Here is a 17536-nt window from a genome sequence, read left to right as displayed (position 1 = left end):
AGAATATTGGCGTTATTGATGGTATAATATTATAAAATTCATTGCATTCAACTTTTATACTGCACTCATATAACAAACAAGGTTTTTTTATCTTCCCGCCAACAGCTATGGGGGGGAACTCAGTTACCCCACCAATAAAAATTTTCAAAATAATTTTTATGCAAAAAAATCATTCGTAGCCTAAGTAACGTAAAAGTGGTTTGAACTCAAATACAAAAAAATATCAAAGGGACTAAATAAAAATTATACAACATTAACATAATAGAGTATTTGCACCTTTTTGGTGAGGCCTGTTAAAAATATCAGTTTGGTTTAATTAAGCAAAATTCCAATTTCTACAGTCGTACGACCATGGGTGAATTTGTTATTAACAAAAAAACATTCCAAAATCAATGTTGCGCTTAAAACACTCCGCCGCCATGTCAGACGGCTTGTGACGTCAATCCCCATACTCAACTGACTGCAGTTCTTCCGATCACCTGCTGTTGAAGCACGGACGCAAGGTTACGATTCCAGCGCCTCACGCCGTCTGCTGCGGCCCAATGCGCATGCGCGGGAATACTTCGGCAGGCGCCCTCTCTCGCCGCTCCGGCCTAAATTCTCGTCCGCGCACTGACATTCTCTTCTGACTACAACCTCAACGGCGTGCGGACCTCATCCAACTGCATCAGCCGAGCACTATCAACGAGCGCAGCCCGCCTCATCCAGAATATTTTTAGTTGTGTATCTTTGTCCTTATTGCAATTTTCAATACACAATTAGCAAAGATAAGCCAGGAAATTTTAATTTACTCCTGCAATAACCATTTGGTGACCCTGACGTGATTCTTTGCATGAATCAACCACGTGGCTGCGATCGGTTTCCGAGTCGTATTTCTTCACGAGAGAGCAGTCTTCAACGAGAAGGAGCTTACTTCGACTGCTGCGCGACCGCATGTGCAGTTTTCCCGACGAGCGTCATCACGCCTGTGGAAACCACGCCGGTGGAACGACGGAGCGAGCGGCTGTTCTGCCGATTCTACCTTTCCTGTCGACGATGGCCGTCTCTGGTGAGTGTAATCATTTTTGGTTCTGGCTCCTCCTTCTCCCATTGTAATCCTCAGTATCCTTTGATGCAATAAGTTACCAAGCTAACATGAGTGAGGATCTTAAAAAATTAATTCATAAGCGGGGTCTAATAAAATCTCGCCTCACGAGGTTTAAGGCGTACTTGGACGACGAAGAACGGGACCTCGCGGAGTTTCAGTTATCAAGCCGTTTGTCAAGGCTGCGAGAGTGCTGGTCGGAATTTAATTCTATTCAAACAGAAATTGAATTATTACCATCAGAATCTAAATCTGTAAGCGAAGCTCTTGCCGAAAGAGAAGCTTTTGAAGATACTTATTTTGAGTTGGAGACCCGTTTTGAAGAGCTTATCAAAAGTGGAACTTCAACTTCGTCAAATTCGCCTCCAAACGTCAATGCCTCAATCGCCGGACTCCAGCTGCCCGCGTTAAATTTGCCATCTTTCAGTGGAGCATACGAGGAATGGGTTCCATTTCATGACACTTTTCAGTCTCTAATTCATGATAATGCATCGCTCTCTCCCATTCAAAAACTCCATTATCTTAAATCATCTTTAAAGGGAGCGGCTACTCAATTACTGGATAGTTTAGAGATTTCTGCCACTAACTACCAAGTGGCTTGGCAATTATTAAAGGACCGCTATGAGAATAAAAGAATAATCATAAACAAGCACGTACAAGAAATTATGAATTTCCCTCCGATAGCCAAGGAATCGGTGGCAGCGTTAAGGCGTCTCTTGGACGAAACTCTGAAGCACGTTAGAGCCTTGAAGGCTTTGGGTCAACCCACAGAGCAATGGAATACCCTATTAATTCACATAGTTTCCCATAAATTGGACTCGACAACAAAGAGAGCATGGGAATTAACATTGAGTTCAAATGAACTACCAGTTTTCGAGGACTTAATTTCATTTTTATCCCAGCGTTGCAAAATCTTGGAGGCATCTGAAAATGATCAGTGCGCTCACCAGAGGTCCATTCAGTATGTACCCCCGGGAAAATCTACAGTGCATTCTCGTCCACCGGGGGAATATTCTCGCAAGTCAAGCGTTCATGTTGCCGCGCAACCCTCCTCTTGTGCGTTCTGTGAGAAGTCTCATCAGCTATTCCAATGCAGCGCTTTCCAGAAGTTACCGACTTCTGATAAGATAAATAAATGCAGAAATCTAAAGTTATGTATGAATTGCCTGCGCCGGGGCCACATGACAATTAATTGCAAATCGACTTCGTGCAAGAAATGTGGGAGGAGGCATAACACATTATTGCATTTGGAGCAACCCATTCACGATTCTTCCGCCTCCTCCACTCAACAGCCTCAAACGGCCGGAAACGAGTTTTGCCTCCACAACAGCGATGAATCTCAACAAATCATTTTGGCCACTGCCATCATCAACATCGCGGATTCACGAGGCCATTTGCATAGTTGCAGAGCATTGTTGGACTCTGGTTCTCAATCGAATCTCATAACAGAATCACTTTCTCGATCCTTGGGACTTAAAAGAATTAAGGCTTCCAAACCTATTATGGGCATCAATCAAAATATATCCCGAGCATCTCATTATGTTACTACTAGCATCAAATCAAGGATAAATGCTTTCACATCGGAACTAGATTTCATAGTTCTGCCCCGTATTACCGGGGATTTACCATCAACAACAGTGCGTCGTTCGTCATTTCATGCACCCAAGAATATTCAACTCGCTGATCCCTGCTTCTATCGCCCCAGTAGAATAGACTTACTTCTTGGTGCCGAGATATTCTGGCGTCTGATGTGTGTTGGCCAAATCCGAATTTCTGATAACTTACCTACCCTACAGAAAACTATTTTAGGATGGGTGGTATCAGGAAAAATTACAACTAACGTTTGCTCACCTCATTCATTACCACCAAGTGTCTGTAATATTAGCACACTAGGGGACAGCTTGGAGGATACTATGCAGAGATTTTGGGAAATTGAACAAGTAAATAAGAGGGAAAATTTTCTCTCAGAAGAAGAAAAGGCTGTCGAAGAACATTTCAAACGCCACTTCAGTCGCAGTTTGGGAGGAAGATTTTCAGTTAGACTTCCGTTTCGCCATGATCCACACCTGTTAGGTGACTCAAAAACCAATGCACTTCTTCGATTTAAAAAATTTGAAAGGCGATTTACTGCCGATCAACAATTAAAAGTGGAATACGGCAATTTTCTTAATGAATATTTAGAACTAGATCACATGGATTTGTTAGATGAATCTGATTCTGAGAACCATACATCAAAAACAGTGTTTTATTTACCCCATCATGCGGTCATAAAACATACCAATGCCGCTAAAAAATTAAGAGTTGCATTCGACGGTTCAGCGAAGAGTTCAACTGGCATTTCTTTGAACGATATTCTGATGGTCGGTCCAGTGGTCCAAAGGGACTTGTTCTCAATTCTTCTTACCTTCAGGTCATACGCTTTTGCCGTCACCACGGACATTCAGCACATGTATCGGCAAATTAAGCTTCAATCACCTGACACCGACATGCAGTTAATTTTGTGGAGGGATTCCGTGAAGGAGGAATTGAGGACCTATCGCCTAAACACCGTTACCTATGGATTATCGTCATCATCTTTTTTAGCCACCAGATGCCTCTTGCAGCTAGCCATCGAGGGACGAGCGGAATTTCCTTTGGCATCAGCAGCTTTGGAAAACAACTGTTACATGGATGACATCATGTCAGGAGCTAATACACTCGAGGAGGCCTTAGAATTGCAAGCAGAATTGAAGAAATTGCTTGAATCTGCTCAATTTAAACTTCATAAATGGTGCGCAAACCATCCATCTATCCTAGAAAGGATCCCGATTGAAGATCAAGAAACATTGTATCAACTCCCAAATGAATCTGAAAATACCATCAGGACTCTAGGGATGCAGTGGCAACCAATGATGGATCATTTTTCTTTTATTGTTCCTCCCATCGATAATCAAGTTCAATTTTCAAAACGCAGCATTTTGTCTGATATATCTAAATTATTCGATCCATTGGGGCTCTTAGGACCAATAATCGCAAAGGCCAAAATAATAATGCAGAAACTTTGGCAACTCAAGCTGCAATGGGACGAATCTATTCCTACCCATATCCACACTGAATGGTTGGAATTCCGACGGCAGCTTGCAGAAATCCATCGGATACAGATACCCAGAAGTATTATAAATGGCGGTGGAAACCACAACGATGACCAGCTGCATGGATTCTGTGATGCTTCCGAAGCTGCGTACGGCGCCTGTATTTACGTACGTTCCGTTAACGACAAGGGAAAAATAAAAGTGACATTATTGTGTGCAAAATCCCGAGTCGCTCCATTAAAACAAATGACTATTCCGCGACTGGAACTTTGTGCTGCATTATTATTAGCGCAATTAGCTTCAAAGGTATCAAGTCATCTCAAGTGTCAGCGTTATTTTCTTTGGACGGACTCGAAGATAGTTTTAGCTTGGCTTTCATCCCCATCTAAAACTTGGAAAACATTCATTGCTAACCGGGTTGCAGCGATACAGGAGCTAACTGATAACATGGAGTGGGGCCACGTTCCCTCTTCTGAGAATCCGGCTGATGTATTATCCCGAGGTTCTTTTCCGCTTCAACTTCTTCACTGCAACTTATGGTGGTCCGGGCCAACTTGGATAAGTGATTTCAACTCAATTCCTCCATATGAACACCATGCTGATGATTATTCCGACGCGCAGCTTGAGAGAAACTCTGATTACCTCCAGGTCCATCTTGCTGTTCATGTTAGCAGCGATATCTTCAAGAGATTTTCATCATTTTCCCAATTGAAGAGGGTCATCGCCTATTGCCTCCGATTTGTAAATAACAGTAGGCTACCGAAACGTCAACGAAAAATAGGAATACTAACTTTGGGCGAAATTCAAGATGCTCTGTTTCATTCAATTAAGGTCATTCAATCTCAGCATTTCGGTCCAGAATTAGAAGCTTTGAGGAAGGAAAAGGAGGTGCCCCCTAGAAGCAACCTGAGATCCTTAAACCCTTTTCTGGATGACAAGGGTATGATCAGGGTGGGCGGCAGACTTGAAAATTCGCGACTAAATTATGACCGGAAGCATCCAATTGTTTTGCCAAAAAATGAGCATTTTACTGAATTGATAGTAAAAGAATTTCATATATTATCCTTACATTCAGGACCTCAAGCGCTCTTATGTGAGGTTCGACAATTTTACTGGCCTATTCATGGCAGAAAACTAGCCCACAAGGTAGTAAGCAAATGTTTAAATTGCTTTCAAGTGTACCCTTCCACTTCTAAGCAACTCATGGGACAACTTCCACCTCCAAGAGTGGCACCCAGCAGAGCCTTTAGCAACACTGGCATCGATTATTTTGGTCCTGTGTGGTTTCGACGGGTGCAACAGAGGCGCAGTCCACCCGTTAAGGGCTACGCGGCTCTTTTCATATGCCTTTCCACAAAGGCTATCCATCTGGAGCTCGTCAGCGATCTTACTACTGCTTCTTTTTTGGCAGCTTTGAGACGCTTTATGGCACGCAGAGGGAGACCGCATGACTTTTACAGCGACAACGCTACCAATTTCGTGGGAGCAAGAAACGAGTTGATAGCACTACGCAGATTATTCCAATCACAGCAGCATCAATACGAGGTCTCTCGCTCTTTATCAGAATACAATGTGGCGTGGCATTTCATACCACCCAGGTCTCCGCATTTCGGGGGTCTCTGGGAAACAGGCGTCAAATCTGCAAAACGCCATCTTCTACGAGTGATCGGCAAGGCTATCCTTACGTATGAAGAATTAACTACACTGTTAGCGCAAATTGAAGCTTGCATCAACTCACGCCCTATCACCCCCATGTCTAACGATCCTAATGACCTAATGCCTCTCACTCCCGACCACTTCCTAATTGGCCAACCCTTAACCTCAATGCCAGAGCCAGATTTGATTGCTCTCCAGGTCAACCGACTGTCGCGGTGGCAACATGTGCAGCAGCTCTTCCAGGCCTTCTGGAGGAGATGGTCGACGGAGTATTTGTCCAGTCTCAGCAGCGGACCAAGTGGACGGTTAAGTCGGAGAATCTAAGAGTTGGGACTCTGGTACTGCTCGTCGAGGAAAACCAGCCCCCTCTTCAGTGGAGGACTGGAAGAGTGTTGGAGCTTCATCCAGGGGGAGATGGCTTATGCCGTGTCGTTACCGTAAAAACCTCCACGGGTGTTTTTAAGAGAGCTATTAACAAGCTGTGCATTCTACCAATTGAGAATTAAGAATGTTTTGTGTTTTCGTGTATTATTTTCATATCATTTATTTCAAAGCAGAATCTGTTTCATTTTTAGATTTTTATTATGCTTTTTTTTTTCATTCCAATTGTTTATTTTTGCATGTCATTGAAAGCGCCTGCTTTCAAGGTGGGCGGTATGTTGAAGCACGGACGCAAGGTTACGATTCCAGCGCCTCACGCCGTCTGCTGCGGCCCAACGCGCATGCGCGGGAATACTTCGGCAGGCGCCCTCTCTCGCCGCTCCGGCCTAAATTCTCGTCCGCGCACTGACATTCTCTTCTGACTACAACCTCAACGGCGTGCGGACCTCATCCAACTGCATCAGCCGAGCACTATCAACGAGCGCAGCCCGCCTCATCCAGAATATTTTTAGTTGTGTATCTTTGTCCTTATTGCAATTTTCAATACACAATTAGCAAAGATAAGCCAGGAAATTTTAATTTACTCCTGCAATAACCACCTGCGATTGATGGAAACCTTGTTTATTGTTGCTTACGAACCCTGAGGTGAATCTGACGGAATAAACCATCTCTCCTACTATAAATTAGTGGTATATTTCGTACAATAATTCTTTAAGTTCGTAGCCATGAGCGAAGATAGATTAACGGCTTGTAGGACAAAATTCCGGAATGAATGTTGTTATGTTCCGATATGTGGGAGCACCCGTGTTTCTGCACCGAACAAGATTTTTGTGGATGTTCCCGATAAGCCTGAACTACGACGGAAATTATGCCCGGAGGGATCTTAAGTCGATGCCATTATTCCATTCAGAAAGGAGAGACTAATGCGTAATACTGAAGCATATGTGTGTTTGAGATGCAGTTATTCCTGTATACAAACGGCCGTGTATTCATTGATGATATACATTGCATATTTTTTCACTTCGGATGCTTACTTTCATTATGTATGCTTGATGACTATGGAAAAACATAATTAGCAACGTCAGTATTGTAAGCGTTTATACTCGAAAAGCAGATATACACAATGTTGGAGTGGAAAAGGAAAATTTTACAATGCAGTAAAGAATCGTAAAGAAAATAACATTACGGTAAATGTATGAATGGTACAAATTTGATGCATTGCAAATACCTACATGCGAGCAATTAGTAACATGTTTGCAACTCCTTAAATGTTATAGTTGAGGAAACACAACAATCTGCCTCGCTACATTTAAATTTTCAAAAATTGACAGCATAAAATTGCGGAAACAAAGGGAAAAATAGTTTAATAGAGGTGTTAATGTATAAAAAAAAATGCAAAATTACCCGTACTTGTACATATTTATTGCTCATCATATCACAAATAGCACTACCACGCATACATTTCACGAGCTGTCTTTTCGATACCTACTTATAATCAGTATATGCCGAATCAACTATTTCAATGAAGAACTTGGCCCACAATAAATATAAAACACTATTATGTAACACTAATAAAGCATGATTATCGGTTTTCCAATCACTCTGAACACACTAAAAGAATTTGCACTCCTTGAAATTCGTAAGGATTCTTCACATCTCACTTCCCACACATCACTAAGGACTTAATCAGTTTACGTTATTTCACGTTAATATTGCGAAGACAATTAAATGAATAGGATGAAACAAATTGCTAAACCAGTCATTGTAACATCAAAAAACTTCGAATTTCACTATCACTCCTACGGTAACCAAAATATGACCAAAACAAAAACGAACAACAGCGCAACAAAATGCGTGAAATGTACATACTGGCGAAATCTCACAATGAATTGGCAATAGGTTCAATACGTAATAAAATCAAACAGAACTTAGAAGCGAACAAACGAATGAAAATTAATACGCGTTCGATGTATCCCTAAAGCACAACTAGTTCAAATATGAAACATATCCCCTTCGCAATAGTCAGATACCTTTGATCGAAATGTATACGGTTGGTTGAACCAGCATGGAAGAAATAATTTCCTCGAAGATGTTACATTCACAACTCACTTCACTCTTTACTTCATCGTCTATATGCAATCGAGTTAGAGACTTAGGTGTTGGATGAAACGCTTCACGAGTCTATTTTCTCCCAACTCGGGAGAAAGCGAAGTTACAGACCTTACAAAAACGCAGATAGGCCCTAGGTATACACCGATCACGAAGGGATCTACGTCTGGGAGGTTATTTGAACAAGCCTTAACGAAACCAGGTTCCATTTTGCAAATTTACTTGCAGAAAAATGAAGAAATATCACGTAAAATACGTGAAATAAAAGTTATTCATCAATGCTCCCGTCCGCTTGCAACTATACTATGGGAGATGACGTCACGTAACGAATAGCCGATTACAGGTCGTTTTACCCTCCAGAATTTCGATGCTAAAACAAAGGTTATTTAAACTTAAATAATAAATTAATAACATAACACATGAAATTTTCATTAAACATATGTGAACTTCAAACATGTATGCACTCAATGTAAAGGGTTTCATGCTTATTCCTCACCCATGCAAACACTCTATTTGGGGTAACTGAGTCACCCCGCACAGTCACGGAAGGGCTACTTTCTCCTCATTATCACTCCGCTTTCGCTTTGCGAGGAGGCAATGCCATCAATTTGTGGATTTCACTAAGAATGATGACAGCCTTAGCGTGATTACAAAAAGAAAAAAAGGCAATGGTAACTAGCGTAAACAGCTCTTGGTTCCACTTCAGTGAAAAATCGGGATTAAAAACTGACTTCAATGAGACCGTGTTCCTAGGTTGCGCGTCGGCATTAAGCTGTTAAAAATTAACACTTAGACTATGAGCGACGCAAATGTGCGTCACCAGGGGACTTGCAGTTGAGTAAAATCTGCCTTTAGCGGAACCTGAGTTAAGCAGAAACCGGTCTTATGCGGAAAATATTGTTGGTCCTGGCGGTCGCAATAGGGTTTTCCGTATATTGGTGCCCTCTGTTGAACGGAAACTGTCAAACACGGAAAAGGAATCGATTCTCGGTCACGTGTATCTTGGTTAAGCGGCATTGTAAAAGACAATTCTAGGGACAATGCTTACCGTAAGGAAGTAAAATCCTACGATGAGCCTCCCTACAAAACAATCCTTAAAATGGAACCATCCAAAGGTGTCGTTCGTTCACAAGTTCAACCACAATGCGATACTGTTCTCTTATTATTTCATGATAATTTCGTCAACGTGTAGAATTGGAGTCAAACCAACCTTATAGGAGACGCATGTATTAAACGTGATATGACTTTCACGGTCTTTTTGACTTGTCAGGCCTTGAGTTAAGCGGAATATTGTCTTATCGGGAAAAATGATGAGTTCGAGAGATTCCGCATATGAGGGGTTTCACTGTATATGCAGGAAACGCACATGTACGATGCTGGAATTATAATTTTGCTGCGTGAAAAGATAGCTCTCTGTATATTTGAAACATCCTTTTTGGTTCAAAGTATACCGGGACTAGCCGCGGTGATAACTTTTACGGGAGTCACCCGCAATCCCGGTCAAGGCGAATGATTTTTTCTCTGTGGATCTTTCGCACATCCTTTTTGGTTTTTTCTATGAAAATAAAATATCTATAGCAGGTTATTATCGAGCGTCTTTTGTTGATGCAGAAAAAGGCAGGCACTGAGCCGAGAACAGGGCACGGCAGGACTATTCGGCAATCAAAGTGTTATGCGTTGCTATCGCTATGCGTCATTTTCATAAAAATCTTAAAAAAAATATTTAAGAGAATCTATTGATTTTAGAATTCAATAAGAGCCTTAGGAGAAGAGTGAGTTGCGTGCTGTAGGAGCGATGCGAAACTTATGGCCAATTATTAAAATTGTGTCATTGGATATCAACCGCTGATAATAGTCAAATAAAACAAAAACACCGTAATTTCTTTCAAACAAAAAATAATATAATCATAATAATGTCGTCTACATTACTAGCAATTCTTACAATTTACTGGTTTGAAAATCACACACATTTATGTCCAGGGTGGTGGTAAATTTCTGTGTTGCTTGTGCATAATGTGTTAAGTCCAAAAACCTCAAAAATGGGACTATCTCACCTAACCATCAAATGAATCATGTAGAATCGTTTGTGCATAGTGTGGTATGTCCAAACCTAATAACAACATGTGTTTTCATTTGTGCAGTTTGTGATAAGTAGAGGATTCTACTGTGATGCTAGTGCAGAGTGTGTTATGTAGATTATCTGAAAACTATGATTGAGTGACTTAACACATTATGCACAAGCAACACAGATTTATCTAGGCGGGATTCGAACCTGCGACCTTTTGGTTGGCATACGGGGACATTACCTCATACCACCCGAGACCGACATACCGGGAATCGTCGAGGGCCTTCTGTTACAGCCAGGACATCGGCTATCTCCTTGGCCCTGGCGAGTTGGTCGCCGTCGATGAATTTGTCCGGGAATATGTTTGTCAGGGGAGGAAGGTCGATTCCTTTCGTGTCTGACCGATGGATCACAGCCACCGACAGAGTATAAACGAACAACGTTGGGTTCACTCTGTCGCGTGCGTAGGCGGCGCAGGAGAGGAAGTCTTCGTAGCTCGCTGCACCTGCACGGGGAAAAAGGTAATTTCATGAGATAACTCCCCATGATGCATCGTAGCATACTCTACGAAGTGTATTCAAGTTCTAAGGCCTCCAATTTTTTTCTCTAGACTGGAAACAAATAGAAAAAATGTGCATTGTTTTAAAACGATCGCGTACTCTTTGTAAATACGTGACGGGAATGGCTGAATTGTACGAAATTTGTATCAACAGGCTGGTATCAATATTTTGGCTTACCCATGAATATATCCAGTAGTCTTTCAGCAGCTCGCCTGTGAGACGGAAGGAATATGGAGAATGGCTGATGACGGCCAACCTCCATGACCTCCGACAGGTCAGGCCATTCGATTTTCTTCAGCGGAACCGATACCTGTTCAACTTCGCTCTCGATTCGCTCCATAACCTTTTTCCTTACGTCCTGGTGTTGGGGTGCCTGCAAAACACGTTTCGACGGGTCAGAGGTGTACACATGCTTGGTTCATTCAAGCTCTAAGACCTTAATTTTTTTCTTCAGACCGGAACAAACAGAAACATGTGCATTGTTTTAAAGTGAGCGCGCAGCCTTTTAGTCAATACGTGACCTAGACGGCTGAACTGCAGGACAGATTGAACTCTTCGGCAGCGTCTAGAATGAGAAGTGTTTAAAAAATTGAAAAGACGGCACTTTCTTACACGAACAGTTTGTAATCATTCGTTTTCTGAATTTTCGTGGTGTGACACCATATTAAAACCATCGACAGTTGAAGGAGTCTTGTGGTGATGGACATCGGGGTAGCCAGGAATTTCGTTCGCGGGGGGGGGGGGGGGGGGTCCAAAACCAGGGGGGAAAATATTTGAAAAACAGCGTACTAAGTAGAGGGTTTTAAACTAATTTTAACACTTTTCTTTATAAAAAAAATCTTCATATCTAAAAGAAATATTTTGTAAATTCATGATTTTACAATATTTTCTTTTCTTTTACGAAACAAAGTAATTGAATTTTTTATTTCAGGGGGGGCTTTATTTTGGATGTTTGGAAAGGGGTAATCAATCACTAGCATGCAGCATTCAAGAGGATTTCCACATGAACACCACACGGTCATATAAATGTTACGCAGACAAACAAATTATGCCCCCACATTCATGCATAGGCAAAACGTGCCAACGACTTATGCGTAGGAAATCTGTCAATGAAGCTACAACATGCAAAAAAAATACTTTTAGACATACTAGAAACATTAAAAAACATTTATTAAAGAATGCATACGTTAGCAGGGTGCACAACATATCAAATGACCTATTAATAAGTTCTTAGGCCGCCGTTGTAGCCTCTTATCGATCGCGGAAAAAATAATTCTCAATCTAACTGTTCCACAGTCTATCCTTGTCATTTTATTTTTGTGAACTGATCCAACTTAGTATATGAGCGTTCGTAAGATATGGCTAACTTCGCATCTATATCTAAAACGCATAAATACCATACCAAAACCTATTATGTAAATTCAAGAGCCTCTGGCTCTTGGATTTTCATATTGGGGTATTTACATCATAGGTTGTAGGTTAACTTATTATGTAAAGCAAAGAAATATTCCAATTAATTCCAACAAGCATACCAATATGCTTTTCGGATATCCCGTGACTGCACTATAGAGTGTTTTCTTTTTTAAAATTCGTGAATGCATTCATTCGTGGCGGTGGCACAACTTATATTGTTTCATTATTAACTCGTGATCATCAGCGGATTAATCAGTACTGAGTACTTTTTCATTTTAGCATGGCACGCCCTTGGTCACCTTGATGACTATTTTACTACCTCGTCATGCCATCTCAGTGCGCTACCTTATTTTTAAGTTTTACTTGGGATATAACTTTTGCTTCCTTACGTGCAGGGGCGATCTGGGGCTAAATGTCGAACGCCCTCGGCTGGGGCTCATGATGGGGCCCTTCTTACAGGGGGAGTCGGGAGTACTTCCCCACAAAATGCTACGAAATTGTATGACCTGAAATGGATTTTACGCAATTCTGGCTCTTAAAAACTAGATAAAAGTAAATAGAAAATGGCAGTGTCTTAAGAAAAATACTATAAAAATGAGAATTTCTCAGGGTATAAAATATAATGATGTATTATAGTTCTATTATCTATTACGTGAATATATTTCTTGAAACTGAACTGAAGTATAAAAATACTCTAAATTAACCTTTTCGAATAGCCCTTTTAAAATAGCATCAGGTTCTCATTTATCGTCTAACACCTTTATTTTAATTATTTTTAATATAATATTTTTACCCTTAACAAGAAGACGGAATAACCTTATAGGCCACATCTTGAGACATGATGGCCTGATAAAGAAAATTTTCGATGGACAAGTGGATGGCAACAGGGGTGCAGCCAGGAGTTAAGGCTGGGGGGTTTAGGTGCAACTAATACCAGGGTGTGTGGTGGTATTGAATACCCACCAGGATAAGCGGTAGGAGCGAGATTATTAAATAGCGGAATTTTAATATAAACGGTTCAATGGTGAGTTTTACGGCTTTCTGAGGGATGTTTTATTAATCTTTACACTACATTAGTAATATCAATCCAATGAAGTAAAATGGATTAGACTTAAATATTTCTCTGAGCTCTAGGGGGGGGGGGTTTCACCCCCAAACCCCCCCCCCCCTCGCTGCGCCACTGGATGGCAAGAACGCCTCCGTTGACATATAAAGGGTGGCTGGTATAATACTATGCATTATAAAATATCTGCTGAATTTTCAATATTGAAATAATCATATTGAAAAAGCGTGCACGTATTGGAAATTAGATAAGGTTTTTATTATCAGATGGCCCTCTGTAACTGAATGTGGTAACATCATTGACATTGTTATGCAAGATGGCGCATCACCTCTCTTTGCAAATGTCGTGCGTGCGTGATTGATATGAGTAGTTTCCAGGACGCTGGCTTGGGAGACGCGGACCTCATGAGTGGCCCTCGAGAAGTCCAGACATAACGCCATGTGACTTTTTTATGGAGCTGAGCTAAAGATTAGGTTTTACCGGACAAAACCACGCACACTGGAACAACTGGAAGCAAGGATTCATGAAGCTATCAAAAACATACCACGCGACTTCCTCCTGAAGACCGTGGACTCCATACCTAGCCGTTTGAGACGATTGGCCGATGCCACAGAGGCAGACATTGAATTTTTAAGTATGCATCAAAATTATTATGTTATTCTATGCTTATGATATTAACTTCAATAAAGTATTGTTGTTAATATAGAATTAATTCGTCTTTTTTATACCTACTTATATGGCAGCCACTCTGTAGGTAATGGGTTCGCATGGTAAGTGCACTATAATAATGATTTATTTTTTCAATAACACGGCTGTGCGTATTCGATTACGTAAAATACGAGCATAATTGCCGTTTGAAAAAATGTAACACACGCGTTGATGCCATTTCATAACTGAAACTCACTTAGTAAAACTCAACCACAATCGGTGGGAGTGTAGCGCATTAAGGTGCAAAAACATAGAGACTTGGGAAGGAGGACGAGGAAAGAAAGACTGGAGAGCTTCAAGATGTAAGAATGGAAGAATGTAGAAGGTGAAATGGACGGAGAGGAGGAGGAACGACGAAGTGCTAGATGATAAAGAGGGAAAGCTCCTAGATGAGACACGTGGGAGACAAAAAGATTGGATGGGGCGAGTGCTAAGGTGGAAGGAGATATTAAAAACAGAAGTAGATGGATGAATGTTAGATGAGCAAGGTAATGTAAAAAACGGAATAGGATTTTTAGAAAGGAGAAAGGGGATGGTCCTTATATTTAATCTGGTATATCATTAAATGTACCGCAGAAGATCTCCAAATATGTAAACTAAATATGTGTAAATACTTCTTGTATTTGTTCTGGTATTTGTAAATTCATGAGAAATGCTGGAAGTAATTCTTTACTTATGGCATATTTCCAAGTGTACCATAAAACTTCTCAATACTATGTAAACATAAAAGTTGCCCAGAAAGTAATACATAATATATAAGGGTAGAGGTTGGTGCGATGGAGGTAGGAGGCGAGGATTGTTAATTTTTGTGGTACGCCGGCCAACTTTTCACTCGTTATCTCATTTGTGTCACTCTTTATTTCTGTGATGGTCTGCTGTCCCCTTTGGTAATGTAACTGTGTGATTTTATTAACTGGTAGAGTGAATTTATGTCATACCTGAAACATGTTTTGAACCTATACTCCGAAGGACTTGGTTATTGAAATAAATACTATTTCATTCTATCTTGAATTGAAGTGGTTACTCCAAGTTGGGGGCTCGGGGTGAGCGGCAAAGCTTTCGACACGGCACCTCACAACAAACTGTCATGCAAATTACAGCCATGCCGATTAAACGAAACAGTGGTAAACTGGATACGCGACTTTTTGATCGATTGTAAACAAAAAGTAGTTCTTGATGGAGTTTACTCTGATGTAGTTAAAGTAACATCAGGTGTACCACAAGTGTAATCGCCCCCTTTTTGTTCATCACATACATTGACAACCTCGGCTCCCAAATTACCAGTAAAATACTTTTATTTGCTGACAACGCTGTCATTTATTGTGAAATTAGTGAGCACTCAGACTTGGAAATTCTATATCATAGAGTTTAAACAACGTTCACATGTGAAGCTAAAAGTGGGGATTCGAACTTAATCTGAGAAAATGTACGGTGGTACATTTTTGCGGAGTTCGTCCAACTATATCCATGTTTATGCTATAGATGGTATTACCATAAAGGCTACAGGCGAAGTAAAGTATCTGGGAGCTACGATAACTTCGAACCACTCGTGGGAAACACATACAAGGAATATTTGCGGCGTAGCCCAGAAAGGCTCATCATCTTAGGATTCGTCAATGCGTATTGTGGAAAGCTTTTCGGTTGAGAAAGTAAAAGATTGGTGCTATTTCGCACTCGTCCGACCTCACCTTGAATATGCAATGAGCACATGGCATCCGGTGCAGAAGGACTTCATCCGCGAACTGAAAAAATTCCCAGGAAAATCTGCGCGGTTCATCAAAAACTGCTTAGGGCGTACTGACAGCGACACCCAGATGTTAATGGAATGAGACAGGGAGCCGCTAGAGACTCGGAGGCTGCGCGCTAAGGATAAATTGCTTGAACCATTGAGAACAGATATTTTTAGAGCGACAAGGAGAACATCATCTTTGAGCCCCTCTATATTTCCAGGTCCGACAGAAGTGATGAATTGAGAGAGATATTTTGCCGGACGTACAGATATGGGAATTCGTTTTTCCCCCGAATTATGAAGGACATTAATAAATGCTACTCGTAATCTTGTTTGAGCATTTGCTTTTTATGTTTAAATGCCTGGTGTCCTAACACCCCATGCCACACGCCTTTTTATGAGGGTTGCGGGGTGGTATGTAGATGTAGAAGAAATACCTTCCTCAATGGGTAGAATATTTTCATGACAGTAAAATTACAATCGAAAATGGAATACATTTGGCAAACGAACAAATTTAAATCGGTGAAGGCGGTTAACTTTACTGTGCTCACCAGAAAATCTTTGTGATCCACATCAAATGTGACTCTATATCTGCCCTTTGGAATGAAGATCGGCTCCGTAGGTCTGCAGAGAAGGTAGAGGATGTGAGCTTGTTTGTTTTGCTGGAGTTTACGCTGCATTCTCTCCATCTTCGGTTCTTGTGTGCGTCGTGATACTTTCGGCACAAATTCGAAAGCGAAGGTCGTGCTGGATCCGAGTCTGCGAAGAACTGAGACTGCTAGAAGGGTTTGGTATGGTGAGTATACTTACAAGAATTATCGCCGAAGTAAACGGATAATATTGTAACTCGACCACTGAGCGGCGAGGGGACCTCAGATAAACGCTGCTGGACTAGAGGGATGAGAGAATAGATAATTTTACGCATGCGTCACGTCCCGCTTCAATCCACAATCGTTTAGACCCTTAAGAGTCTCAGGTTTCTATAAAAATGTCACATATGCATATGAATAATTTCCAATCAGGTCGCATTTTTACCCTCTAATTTCTGGCCTTTTTTCCATCTACCACAGCATCTTTGTCCTCGTCCTTTTTCTGTTATATGTCCCTATCTCTTTCATTCCTTTTCTATGAATTTTTTATGTTTGCGCTTAGGGCGCTTTTGAACCATAATATTATGTGCTGCGTGCATCATTTTTCCACATCATACACATGTATGCAATTTAGAGGAATGGGCTGATTGGGGAAAATCATTTTTCTGTCTTAACTTATCTTTCCATTCCATCTACCGTCAACTTAGGTAACGTGTACTAGGAAAGAATGACGTCTAAATCTCTCTGTTTTGCAGTCTACTCCCTATATTTTCTTCTCCTGATCACGTCAACGTCGTATGAAGAACAAATCTTCTCTGAATTTGCCATGTCAATTTTGCCTTTACTTTCGTCTTACTCTTGTCGCTCACCATTTCTCACAAGGATTTTCTCTTCCTTCAGGTAGTTAGAGCGGAATCGGCTGAAGTCAAGTGATGTATCGGGCTACCTATTATATACGCAAAAGAGGCGCAAGAAATTTTATCAAAAGAAAATATAATAAGGGATGAAAATTAAGTGCAATTTCGCACCTGAGCATAATGCAAACGTCAAAAATGATTATTTTTAAAAGGTATTTACAGTAGTAAACTTGACTAGTTTCAATATTGT

At 41.0% G+C, this 17536-nt stretch overlaps 1 protein-coding gene across 1 annotated transcript in view; it reads right to left on the bottom strand.

Annotated features, from left to right (window-relative positions):
• The window catches only part of LOC124155163 (phenoloxidase 2-like), a 45197-nt gene extending 27896 nt beyond the window's left edge, over nucleotides 1-17301 (bottom strand). The window contains exons 1-4 of the mRNA XM_046528880.1: nucleotides 17286-17301; nucleotides 16391-16488; nucleotides 11104-11299; nucleotides 10629-10871 (exon numbers count right to left, since the gene is read on the bottom strand). Of these exons, the coding sequence (XP_046384836.1) occupies nucleotides 10629-10871; nucleotides 11104-11299; nucleotides 16391-16488; nucleotides 17286-17301 (553 nt within the window). The remainder of the gene's footprint in view (nucleotides 1-10628; nucleotides 10872-11103; nucleotides 11300-16390; nucleotides 16489-17285) is intronic.
• Between the last annotated feature and the right edge of the window lie 235 nt (nucleotides 17302-17536).

Source organism: Ischnura elegans, chromosome 3 (genome assembly GCF_921293095.1).
Source record: "Ischnura elegans chromosome 3, ioIscEleg1.1, whole genome shotgun sequence".
NCBI lineage: Eukaryota > Metazoa > Arthropoda > Insecta > Odonata > Coenagrionidae > Ischnura > Ischnura elegans.
This window is presented reverse-complemented; position numbering and strand designations above follow the sequence as displayed.